Genomic DNA, 12,500 nt, shown 5'->3' with positions numbered 1-12,500 from the left:
TATATATACATACATATGTCATTTTTATTCCCTAGGTTATCCTGTTTAAGTAGATATTTTAATTTTTTCGTTTCTTTTTGTTCATCATATAATGGTTTTGCAAATTTTGAAAATGTTTTCGCTATATATATTATACACATTTCGTATAATTATAATATTTTTCTTTTATTTTTTTATTTAAATGAAAATTAAAAAAATACGTTTTTTATTTTGTTAATTATTATATATATACATTTATTTTTGTTTCTTTTTTTTTTTTTTTTTTACTTTTCTTTTTTTTTCTTTTATTCATTGATCCCCTTTTATTAATAAGGAGCTCTAATTAATATTTGTACACACATATTTAACCTACTAATTTGTAATTAAACAATTACTATATTGTTAAAAAAAAGTTTGTTTTTAATTTTATGTGTTATGTAGAACAAATATAGTTGTCACATTCCATTTTATGAAAATTTTATTATTCTATTGAACAAAAAAGTATTGTTTTTTTATTTTATATTTGGATATTTAAAAGTCTTTATAAATGTCATTATAATATGAAAAATATAAAGAATAAAAGAACAAAATACAAAATAATTAATTAGAATAACCATAATAATAATAATTATTATTATAATCACAACAGTAATAATACATAACAATAAAATGAGTTTATGCACATTTTTTATGAAAAATAAATGAATACATTATATATGTATATTATATAATTTATATATTCAAATATAAAATGAACCATTAAAAAAAAAAAAAAACAAACAAAATAGGTAACACGGATGAATATATATGCACACATCTTTTGTAAAAATGATATGTATACAAATATATAATTTTTTTGTATTGTATATATAAATATATATATATTATACATATTTTCCTTTTAATTTATATATATATTTTTTCTTAAAGAGCAAAAACAAGAAAACACAAAATATAAATTGATACATTCAAAAATGTGAATATTTTAAATTCTTTATATTATTTAAAAATTAAGCACAAAAAAAAAAAAGATAACAATAAAAATAAATAAATAAATAAATAAATAAATAAGTAAATTAATAAATAAATAAATAAATAAGTAAATTAATAAATAAATAAATAAATAATAATTAACTTTAGATATATTATATTTTATTATATTATAATAATATATCTTAATTTATAATATGTGATATTAAGACAGGTAAGTATATAAAATAAATCGAATTACATAATATTACATTTTAATCTATTAAAATCTAATTCGAGACTATTAACCTCAACAACATCATACATATTTTCTTGCCACTTATCACAATGAAATTGTACGTATGCATCTAAATTATGATTACTTTCAAGTCCACAGCTAGCATATATATTACGTTTTTCATTATTGGTTGAATCTATAGTAAAATCTATATCATTTTTTTCATGTTCAGCATCATTATCATTATTTATGTCTTTTTCATTTTTTGTTAAATTATAGGAATTAATTTTTTCTGCAAATTTTTTAATAATCATAGGTGTGAATGCATAAATAGAACATAAGTTTTTATTTATATCGAATAAATAATAATTTTTTAAAGAAAATCTTGCAAATATATTTAATCTATTATATTCTTCATCGGCTTTACTACTTACTTCATCTAAGAAATTATCAATACTTGAATCTTCTCTAAAAAAAGAAGAATTTTCACATTCTGTAAAAATTGTTTCAACATCATTATTTAGATATGAGAGTGCATGATCGAATATAAAGAAATCTTCTATATCTTCATAAGCATCATAAAAATATTCTTTTTTTTCATCATTTTCTAATTCTATATCATTATGTTGTTTTACTTTTAGGGCTTGTTTTAACTTATGTATATCTTCAATATATAAAAATAATCTTGACAATCTTTCTTTTTTTATAGCATTCAATTTTTCTGTATTGGCAATATAATCAACACTTATATTCCTTTCAAATATACTATCATTATAATATTTTCTTAATTCATGTAATTTATTAATTTTTTCTCTAAAACTTTTATTAAAATTATTCTTACATTCTCTATATAAAGCTTTAAGCGCTTCGATTTTATTTATACCTATATGAAACACATTAAATTTATTTGCCATATCTTCATTTTCCATAAGTTTTCTTATAAATTCTTCAACATTATTTCGTATCGATTTCTTTGGTAAGGAATCACTTTGGTTATCATTTGATGAGAGGTAAAATGTTTTATCATTTCTTACAGCATTATTTTTATCGTTTGTTGAAATATAAACTTTTTTTTCATTTGTTAAATTATTCTTTTTATCGTTTGATGTAATATAAATTTCTTGGTCACTTGTTACAGAATTAATCTGATCGCTTGGAAAAATATTATTTGATTCATCCTTTATATAATCCATTTCATTTTTATTTTCTGTATCTTCTCTTTTTATTTTTTGTTCTTTATACATATCATTATCTTGTTCTTCTTTTTCTATATTTCCCATTTCTTTTTCTTCCTGTAGTATTATATGATTAGTTATTTCTTCGGTGTTATTTATATAATTCTGTGTACATTCATTATTTATATTATTATATGATTCATTTATATTGTTATTAATTTCCTGTTCGCAATATACACTATTTTGTGCACTTTCGATTTTATCATATTCTTCATTTGTGTTATTCTTATAATCTTCATTTAATATAAAATTATTATGTATGTTATTAGATGGTTCATAACACTTATTGCTTCCTTCTTCACAAGTACCTACAACGTCTGAATTTTGAGAATTATATGAAGAAGCGAAACTTTTATGATCATTACAAAATTTATTATCATTATTAATATAATAATTATTATTATTATTATTGTGATTATTTGTATCACATTCTATTTTATTTATGCTTTTTATATAATTTACATTTTCCTTATTTATATCTTCTACATCTTTCAAATTGTCATTATAAATTACAAATTCATCATTCTTCATATTATCACTCTCCTTTTCATTTGCCGATTCTTTTACGTTATATATTTCTTTCTCATTCTTTATATACTCCTCATGATTATTAATCCTTCCTGTCATCGTACTTATAAACTTATCTAAATATATACATATATATATATATATATATATATATATATATATATATATATATATATTTATTTATATATATATTTATTTATATTTATTTATTTATGTATGTATGTTTATTTATTTTCTTTGGTATACATAGAATTAATATTATGATATAGCATTTTAATTATAATCAAAATAATTTTAAAATAATGATTAAATTATTATGTTATAAATATATATATATATGTATATGTCTTTTTATACATTTAAATTATAACATTTAACAATTACAAAAATAAATTTAAATGTTTATAAGGACATTAATATTAAACATATATATATATATATAAATATGTTGTGTTTTGTTTTTTCGTTCTTTTTCTTGTTTATAGGAAAAAATGAAGAAATTATAAATATGTAAAAAATATATATATTTTTTTAAATATACGGATAGGAATAATGAAAATTGAAAAATCAAAAAAAAAAAATATATATATATATATAAAAGAAAAAAAAAAGTTAAAAGTTTTAAAATTACATTGAAAAAAAAAAAATTCCTATTATAATATAAATATATATATATATATATATATATATTTATTTATTTATTTATTATTAATTTATAAATAACATATATAATATTATATATATATATATATATATATTTATTTATTTATTTATTATTAATTTATAAATAACATATATAATATTATATATATATATATATATATATATATATATATATATAACAAATCATTGATATAAATATAATTCTGTATATATAATATTAATATGCATGTTTAAAAAAAAAAAAAAAAAAAAAAAAAAAAAAAAAAAAATATTATATATTTTTATTTAAAAATATATCCTTATACATAAATTTTCAATAAGAAAAAAAAAAATATATATTTTTTAAAATATTAAAACTGTACAATAATTTTATATAAATGCAAAAAATATATATATATTATATATTTTTTTATATATAAGATAAGAAAAAGAAAAATATGTTTATGTATATTTTTTTTTTATCTACAAAAAATATTTTTTTGTGTTGAATAAATGGAATGAAAACATTGAAATATATATTCTTTCTATATATATAAATAAATATATAAATAAATATATAAATAAATATATATATATATATATATATATATTATTACAAATAAAATATTTTTATAATTTACCAGAATTCATACTTTTCATACAAAAAAAAAAAAAAAAAAAAAAAAAAAAAAATTATATATGCTGATGATATTTTATATATGGATGGTACATTTTATATATAATAGTAATTTTTAAAAATATTATTTTAAGAAAAAAAAGAAAAAAAATTTATATACAGAATAAAAATATATATATATATATATATATATATATATGTGTAAACATAATAAATATGTGTATTTATTTTATATTACACTCAAAATTTTTACTTATAATGTAATCTATATGGTGTTATTAAAAAAAATAAATAATATATAAAAATAAAAGGAAAAACCAAGAAAATAAAAGATTCTTATTGAAGCAGATAAATATTATATGATAAATTTAAAAAATTAAACAAAAATAGAATAAATAGATTTATAAATCGGTATATTTTTTAAACATTATATACGTATTATTATGAAACTACACAAAACCCCTCTCTCATTTCAAAGTTATATTTGAACAACATCTCAAATACAAATATTCTTTTATGTGTTAATAAAGGTTTTATATCTATGTTTCTTTCTTTCTTTCCTTCTTTCTTTTTTCGTTTTTTTTTTTTTTTTTTTACTTAACCTAATTATAACATTATATGAAAAGTAAGAGGGAATAAAAAAAACAAAAAAAAATCAAATCAAATCAAATAAAATCAAAACCAACTAAAATAAATATGAAATTGTCCTTTTTAATAGCATACATACATACATATATATATATATATATATATATATATATCTTTTTATATTGTAAACATATGTAATTATTCATAATAGGTTATTCTTTAAAGTGCTTTTTTTAATGTTTCACATATTTATCATATATTCAATACAAAAAAAAAAAAAAAAAATTGGAAAAACCATTTTTTCATTCATTCTGTAATATATACATAAATACATTCATATATAAAATTTTTTAAAGAAGTCATCATTATAAATATTTTCGTTTTTTTTTAAATTTTTTTAATACTAATTCATAATATTATATATTATCCTTGTATTATTTTCTTTCCCAATCTGTTCTTTTAAAAAAATATAAAAAATAATATTTTACAACAAAATATATATATTATATATAATATATATAATAATGTTTTCTTTTAAATGTTCGCATAAAATATATTTATATGGATTAAAAATATAATATACATAAAAAAAAATTTATTATTCTAAATTTTTTTTATAATTATTTTATAAAATAATTAATTTAAAAATATAATATATATATATTTTTTTTTTCGTCCTTACAAATTTAAAAAAAAAAAAAAAAAAATTAAAAAAAAAATAAATACATACAAAATATAAACGAAGTAAATATATAATAATAAATACATATTTATATATATATATATATATATATAATAATTAATATATATATATATATATATATAAAAGAAAAAATAATATTATGATATATTTTAAAAAATATACAAATAATTATTTTTTCTTTTAAATTTATATTTATTTTTTTCTTTTTTTCTTTCTTTGTTCATAATTTTTTAAATGTAATTTTATCAAAAGAAAGAATAAGTCATTCACATGTTTTTACATTTTGATTTTCATAGAAGAAAATAAAAAAGAAGAAGAAAAAAAAAAAAATTTTTTTTTTTTTTTATTAAGATTTATGAGTCCGTATTAAATATGGAAGAAGAAACTAACACTCAATCGAAGCCATTAGATGATGAAGATATAAATATATTGAAATCATATGTAATTAGATAAAAATATATATATAATATATATAAATATATATATGATATATATGACATATATATCATATTTTTAATATATATTTTCGTTTTATTTACCTTCACACAATCCATATAATTGTCAAAAGAATATATATATATATATATATATATATTATATATGTACATATATTTATATGTATGTAAATTTATTATATTCTTTAATGTTTAAGAAAAAATGAATATTGTGTGAATAACAATTCTTTACATTGGAAGAGTTTTAAAGAATGTTTTATGTGTATACGTGTGCAAATATATTCATATATATATAAATATATATAAATAAATATATATATATATATATATATATTTATTTATATGTATATGTAATTTTTTATATTGTCCATATATTTTTTATTTTTTTATTTTTAAATTTTTTTAGGGCTCTGGACCATATTCGAAGACCATTAAAAAGGTAGAAGGAGACATATCAGGACTCCTAGTTAATATAAATAAATTATGTGGTGTAAGGGAGAGTGATACAGGATTATGTTTACCAAATCAATGGGATTTACAATTAGATAAACAAATGTTAAATGAAGAACAACCTTTACAAGTTGCAAGATGCACAAAAATTATTAATGCAGATACAGATCAAACTAAATATATTATAAATGTAAAACAAATAGCTAAATTTGTAGTAGGGTTAGGAGATAAGGTAGCACCCAGTGATATTGAAGAAGGAATGAGAGTAGGTGTTGATCGTACGAAATATAAAATACAAATATTATTACCTCCAAAAATTGATCCAAGTGTCACTATGATGACAGTTGAAGAAAAACCTGATATTACGTATAATGATATTGGAGGATGTAAAGAACAGTTAGAGAAATTAAGAGAAGTTGTTGAAATGCCTTTACTACAACCAGAAAGGTTTGTAACCCTAGGTATTGATCCACCGAAAGGAGTTTTATTATATGGTCCTCCAGGTACAGGTAAAACCTTAACAGCTCGAGCTATAGCTAATAGAACAGATGCATGTTTTATTTGTGTTATTGGTTCTGAATTAGTTCAGAAATATGTTGGAGAAGGTGCTAGAATGGTTAGAGAATTATTTCAAATGGCTAAATCTAAAAAAGCATGTATTTTATTTATTGATGAAGTTGATGCTATTGGAGGTTCAAGAGGTGATGAAAGTGCTCATGGAGATCATGAAGTACAAAGAACCATGTTAGAAATAGTTAATCAATTAGATGGTTTTGACAATAGAGGTAATATTAAGGTTTTGATGGCTACCAATAGACCAGATACCTTAGATAGTGCTTTAGTTAGACCTGGTAGAATTGATCGTAGAATTGAATTTAGTTTACCCGATTTAGAAGGTAGAACACATATATTCAAAATACATGCTAATACTATGAATATGAGTAGAGATGTAAGATTTGAACTCTTAGCTAGATTATGTCCTAACAGTACAGGGTCAGATATAAGAAGTGTTTGTACAGAAGCAGGTATGTTTGCCATAAGAGCAAGAAGAAAAACTATTACAGAAAAAGATCTCTTGTTAGCAATTAATAAGGTTATACATGGATGTAAACAATTCTCAGCAACAGGAAAATATATGGTATACAATTAGTTTAATCATAATTTTTTTTGGAATATAAAAAAATTATATATATATATATATATATATATATATATTGGAACATGAAGCAGAAAGACAAAAAAAAAATAAAATAAATAAAAACAAACCTAATCCCCTTATGTCTTAATAACATTTTGTATTTATCATTACAAAAATAAATATATACAAAAAAAAAATATAATATATATATATATATATATATATATATATACATATTTATGTGTATATTTCTTTATCACGTGGATCCCCTATTTTTTCTTTTTTTCTTTTTTTTTTAGAAAATATATAAATAAAAATATTTATATATATCATATTTATTTTTTTTTATAAAAATTATTTTTCAATAAAATATTTGCTTTCTTTCTTTCCATCTTTCTCTTTTCTTTTTTTTTTTTTTTTTTTTTTTAATTGTACATTTTATATAAACTTTAAAACTTAAAGGTAAAAAAAAAAAAAAAAGGTTTTTTTGATTTATTTCAAAATATTTTACACTACATCTAAACAATCATGTAAATGAATAAATAAATAAATAAATAAATAAATATATATATATATATAAATTGAATATAAGTCCTGCATAGAAATATATAAAAGTTAAATCTTTTGCTTGGAACAATAATCAAATGTTTCCCTTTTGGCAAATGGAACCCATATATACTACTTACATAAATATACATACACATATATATATATATATATATATATATATTTATAATTGAAAACTTTTGCTTTAATTTTTTTTGGTTCACAAAAATTGACATATTCTTAAAAACTATATTAATAAATATAAACAAGAAAAAATAAAACAGCAAGGTAACGTGCACGCACATATATATATATATATATATATATATATTATGTGTGCAATATAGTTCTATAAATATATATTTATGTATGTCTTTAATTTTGGCTAGCTATCATATTTTTTTTTTTTTTTTTTTTTTTTTTTTCTCTCTTTCCGTCTTTTATTTTATTTTATTTTATTTTATTTTTTTTTTTCACGTGGTATTATGTAATTGCAGAAATATTGCTACATTTGAATTTTCCATCAATTAATATGTTTCATTTCATTTTATTTATATTATTTATTTTACTAGGACATTCTGACCTGATAGTCGCCATTTTGCGTTATATACCTGACCCAGGGCAAGGCTTGATAACCACTTTTTTCTATAATTTTTAAATACCTTACTGTAATACCTGAGACAGTGAAATAAGGGATTTCAAATTTCACATTTACTGGTCTCTTATAATAAAGATCTTTATTTTCGTTTGAGACAATGGAAGGTAAACCGAATTGTGCATTCATAATATATTCCTTTTGTCCTTGGAATTGTTTAATTTTCCATATTAGTATGTCTTTATCAGGATAATATTTGACTGTTCCTATATATGTTTGAAAATGTGGTGAATCAACATCAGCAGGTACGGGTAGATGAAATTCTACATTATTTGCTATGCTTTTATTTTTAAATTGTGATTTTGCTTTTACATTATATTCGATTTTTGTGAGGGATTTCTTTGTGATATTAATATCTAGCCAGAATAATGGTTTGACATGAGTACTTAGACGATACGTCATTAAATTAAAAATACCATCAGGTGGTATAAATGAAATAGTTCTATCATTTTCAAATTTTGATAATCTAACACACTGATGAAATTTAATATCTTCTAATTCGACTAGTTTTGTTTTATTATTAAGATTATTATTTGATGAATTTGGATAATTATTAAGATTTTTATTAAAAAGTAGTTTATCATTTAATCCTAATTTTAATTCAGGCATACCTGATAAATAGGATTTCATTTTAAGGCATCCTAAAATTTCACTTCTTAATACTGTTCCATTAGAAGATATAATAATATTTAAGCTTTCAACAACATCTAAGAAAATTTCATTTTTTTTATATTTAATACCTTCACTTCTCCATGATACAGAATTTGTTAAAGCTGAAGGTATTTTAAAATTATTAACTGTTAGTTGATGAGCTTTATTTTTTATATATTCTCTTAAAATTTTTACTTCACTTAATTGAGGGAAACCATTATCAATCATTTCATCTAATAATTCATATGTGATTACAAAATTATCTTTAATACTTTCTTCTTCTAATACCTTAAAATAATCTTTTAATACTTGTATGAGCTTATATAAAAATGCTATAATTAATGTAGCATTACTATTCTTACGTGTTACTGCTAAAAAGTATATATTATTATGAGCTACCCAACAATATGTTAAACCATTAACATGAAATATTGGTTTTATTAAATTGTCTTCTTGATCAATAACACAATTATAAAACACCTCTGTTAAATTTACATTTACTTCTCCTCGATAATTTCTATTAATTATTACTTTTCCTTTTAAATCAATTATAAAGATAGCGCTTATACATGCCATTTTGTCTAATCTTATTAATTCTTTTATTTTCTTTTTATATTCTTCTTCTCCTTTTTACTTGTTCATAATTTTGTATTCATATTTCAAATCACAAAAATATAAAATAAACATATATATATATATATATATATATAATATACCAAAATGTTTATATTATACCAAAATGTTTATATTATACCAAAATATTTATATTATATGTGTATGTTTATATATAATTCAAAATATACCTTACAAGCAAAAACTATTGAGATATCCTTCTCTTTTTTACTACTAAAAATTATTTCTCAATATAGAAAAAAAAAAAAAAAAAAAAAAAAAAAAAAGAAACAAAAAATTTCAAAAGCTCATAAAAAGGTATAATATTTTCAAGTATGTCACAATATACAAAAGTGGGGACTACAAGATTCTAAAATCTAAACCCAAAGAAAAAGGTTTTAGTCATATTAAATATATAAGTAAATAAATATATATATATATAATATTACATTTATATTGGGGGTAAAAAAATAAAAAAAATACTCTATAAAAATGACTACCTTTTACTTTCTTCACTTTTTAAAAAAACTATTACGATCATACTAAAATTATCATAATATAAAATATATATACAATAATATACATATATATATATATATAATATTAATCCATCATAATGTGAGGATATTACAAAAACGAAAAAAACAAAAAATATATAAAAAAAAAAAAATATATATAAATATATACAATGTATATATATATATATATATATATATATTTATTTATTTATTTATTTAAATTTATAATATATAAAAAGGAAACCTGTGAGTTTAGAATAGACTTTTTAATTCTATACTCTTAACATTATAAATATTAATATATATATTATATATATATTAATATATAATAATATTATTTATTAATTCTAAATATTATAAAATAAACATTATTTTCTTTTTTTTATACATTATATATATATAATATTTATAATATACCCAATATATTTATATATAAAAAATACATATTTTTAACAAGTTCTCTTAATAAAAAAATAAAATAAAATAAAATAAAATAAAAAATTTATTATTTTACAATATGTACAAAAAAAAAATATATTTTTTTTTTATTTCATATAAAATATGAATTTTCTTTTGTTTATATTAGCTTGTGAAGATTTAATTAAAATTAAAGCATATATAAAATAATAAGAATGTCAAAGTATTGTATATTCACACTATTTTTTTTTAAATATTTTTACACGTTTATCTTTTTTAAAAAAGGTAAAAAAATATATAATGTATATAAAAATATGTTATATATATATTATGTATATTTATAAATATTTTATTTATTTATTTAATTATTATATTTTTTGCTTACATATTTAGTATATAAAATATATATATATATAATATATTACGTATAAAAAATAATACATATATATATTATATATATATATTTTTTTTTTAATATAAAAGTTAGATTAGAAGGATATTTTTTATTATATATTAAGAAATTACATTTTTGTAAAATGTATATATAGATAAAGATAAGATTGATTTTGATTGGATGGATATTATTTACAAACTTATGGATAATAAAGAATTATTTATATTATTATATACAAACAAATATTATACTTTCTTTTTATTTTTTTTAATACCACCTTTTTAAATAAGGATTATTACATTTTAATTATTATACAAATATTATGCATAATATAAATATAAATAAATAAATAAATATATATATATATATATATATATATCAAATGCTAAAAAAAACGAAATGAAAATAATAAAATATTCACAATATATATATATATTGTAGCATTTAATAATATAAAAAAGTAGATAAAAAAAAAAAAAAAAATATTCAATATAAAATATATGATAACGAATTACTTTTTGATAGATCTATAAAATTAATACTTAAAAAAATTATGTAATATTTATACAGGAATATATTTCGCCTTTTTGTATGGAAAAAAAAAAAAAAATATATATATATATATATATATATATATATATATATAATATATATATATTTTTTTTTTTTTGTGTGAAATGTTCTATAAAGCATTAGCCCCTGATATAATTTCGATAAGTTCTAAAGTAATCTTAGACTAAAAGGGAAATAAAAAGGATAAGAGGATATAAAAATGATAGAATAAGTACACGTTGAAATATTATATATATATATATATATATATATATATATATATGTATATATATATGTATGTATGTATTTTTATTATTTTTATTTTTTTTCAATTTACCTGTCTTGCTCTGTTATATCTCAAGGATAAAGCATTAAGCATATCCGTAGCGCTTGAAGAAGCATTATCCATAGCGGTCATCCTAGCCGACTTTAAAAAAAAAAAAAAATATGTATAAGGAAATATTAATATGTAAGTATATTATTGTAACAAATTTATATGTTGATATATTTATAGGAATATTTTGTCTTTTTTTTTTTTTTTTTTTTTTTTTTGTATGTATTTTTTTTTTGTATATTATGCTGATTCCTTGATT

General features: G+C 17.8%; 4 protein-coding genes across 4 annotated transcripts in view; 1 reads left to right on the top strand and 3 right to left on the bottom strand.

Annotated features, from left to right (window-relative positions):
* Positions 1-1,206: 1,206 nt before the first annotated feature.
* Positions 1,207-3,048, bottom strand: PF3D7_1311600 (conserved Plasmodium protein, unknown function; the record flags this gene model as incomplete). The annotated part of the gene is made up of 1 exon (XM_001349808.1): positions 1,207-3,048. One exon carries the CDS (start codon positions 3,046-3,048, stop codon positions 1,207-1,209), a length of 1,842 nt encoding a protein of 613 aa, XP_001349844.1.
* Positions 3,049-5,891: 2,843 nt separating this feature from the next.
* Positions 5,892-7,574, top strand: PF3D7_1311500 (26S protease regulatory subunit 7, putative; the record flags this gene model as incomplete). The annotated part of the gene is made up of 2 exons (XM_001349807.2): positions 5,892-5,960; positions 6,381-7,574. The coding sequence occupies 2 exons, from the start codon at positions 5,892-5,894 to the stop codon at positions 7,572-7,574; spliced, it is 1,263 nt and encodes a 420-aa protein (XP_001349843.2).
* Positions 7,575-8,676: 1,102 nt separating this feature from the next.
* PF3D7_1311400 (AP-1 complex subunit mu-1) lies at positions 8,677-9,990 on the bottom strand (the record flags this gene model as incomplete). The annotated part of the gene is made up of 1 exon (XM_001349806.1): positions 8,677-9,990. One exon carries the CDS (start codon positions 9,988-9,990, stop codon positions 8,677-8,679), a length of 1,314 nt encoding a protein of 437 aa, XP_001349842.1.
* Positions 9,991-12,037: 2,047 nt separating this feature from the next.
* Positions 12,038-12,500, bottom strand: part of PF3D7_1311300 (ATP synthase subunit gamma, mitochondrial) — a gene marked incomplete at both ends in the record, with an annotated part of 1,259 nt that continues 796 nt past the window's right edge. The window contains 2 exons of the mRNA XM_001349805.1: positions 12,038-12,091; positions 12,245-12,334. Coding sequence (XP_001349841.1) covers positions 12,038-12,091; positions 12,245-12,334 — 144 coding nt within the window. The remainder of the gene's footprint in view (positions 12,092-12,244; positions 12,335-12,500) is intronic.

This window comes from Plasmodium falciparum (assembly GCF_000002765.6).
Source record: "Plasmodium falciparum 3D7 genome assembly, chromosome: 13".
Lineage (NCBI taxonomy): Eukaryota > Apicomplexa > Aconoidasida > Haemosporida > Plasmodiidae > Plasmodium > Plasmodium falciparum.
This window is presented reverse-complemented; position numbering and strand designations above follow the sequence as displayed.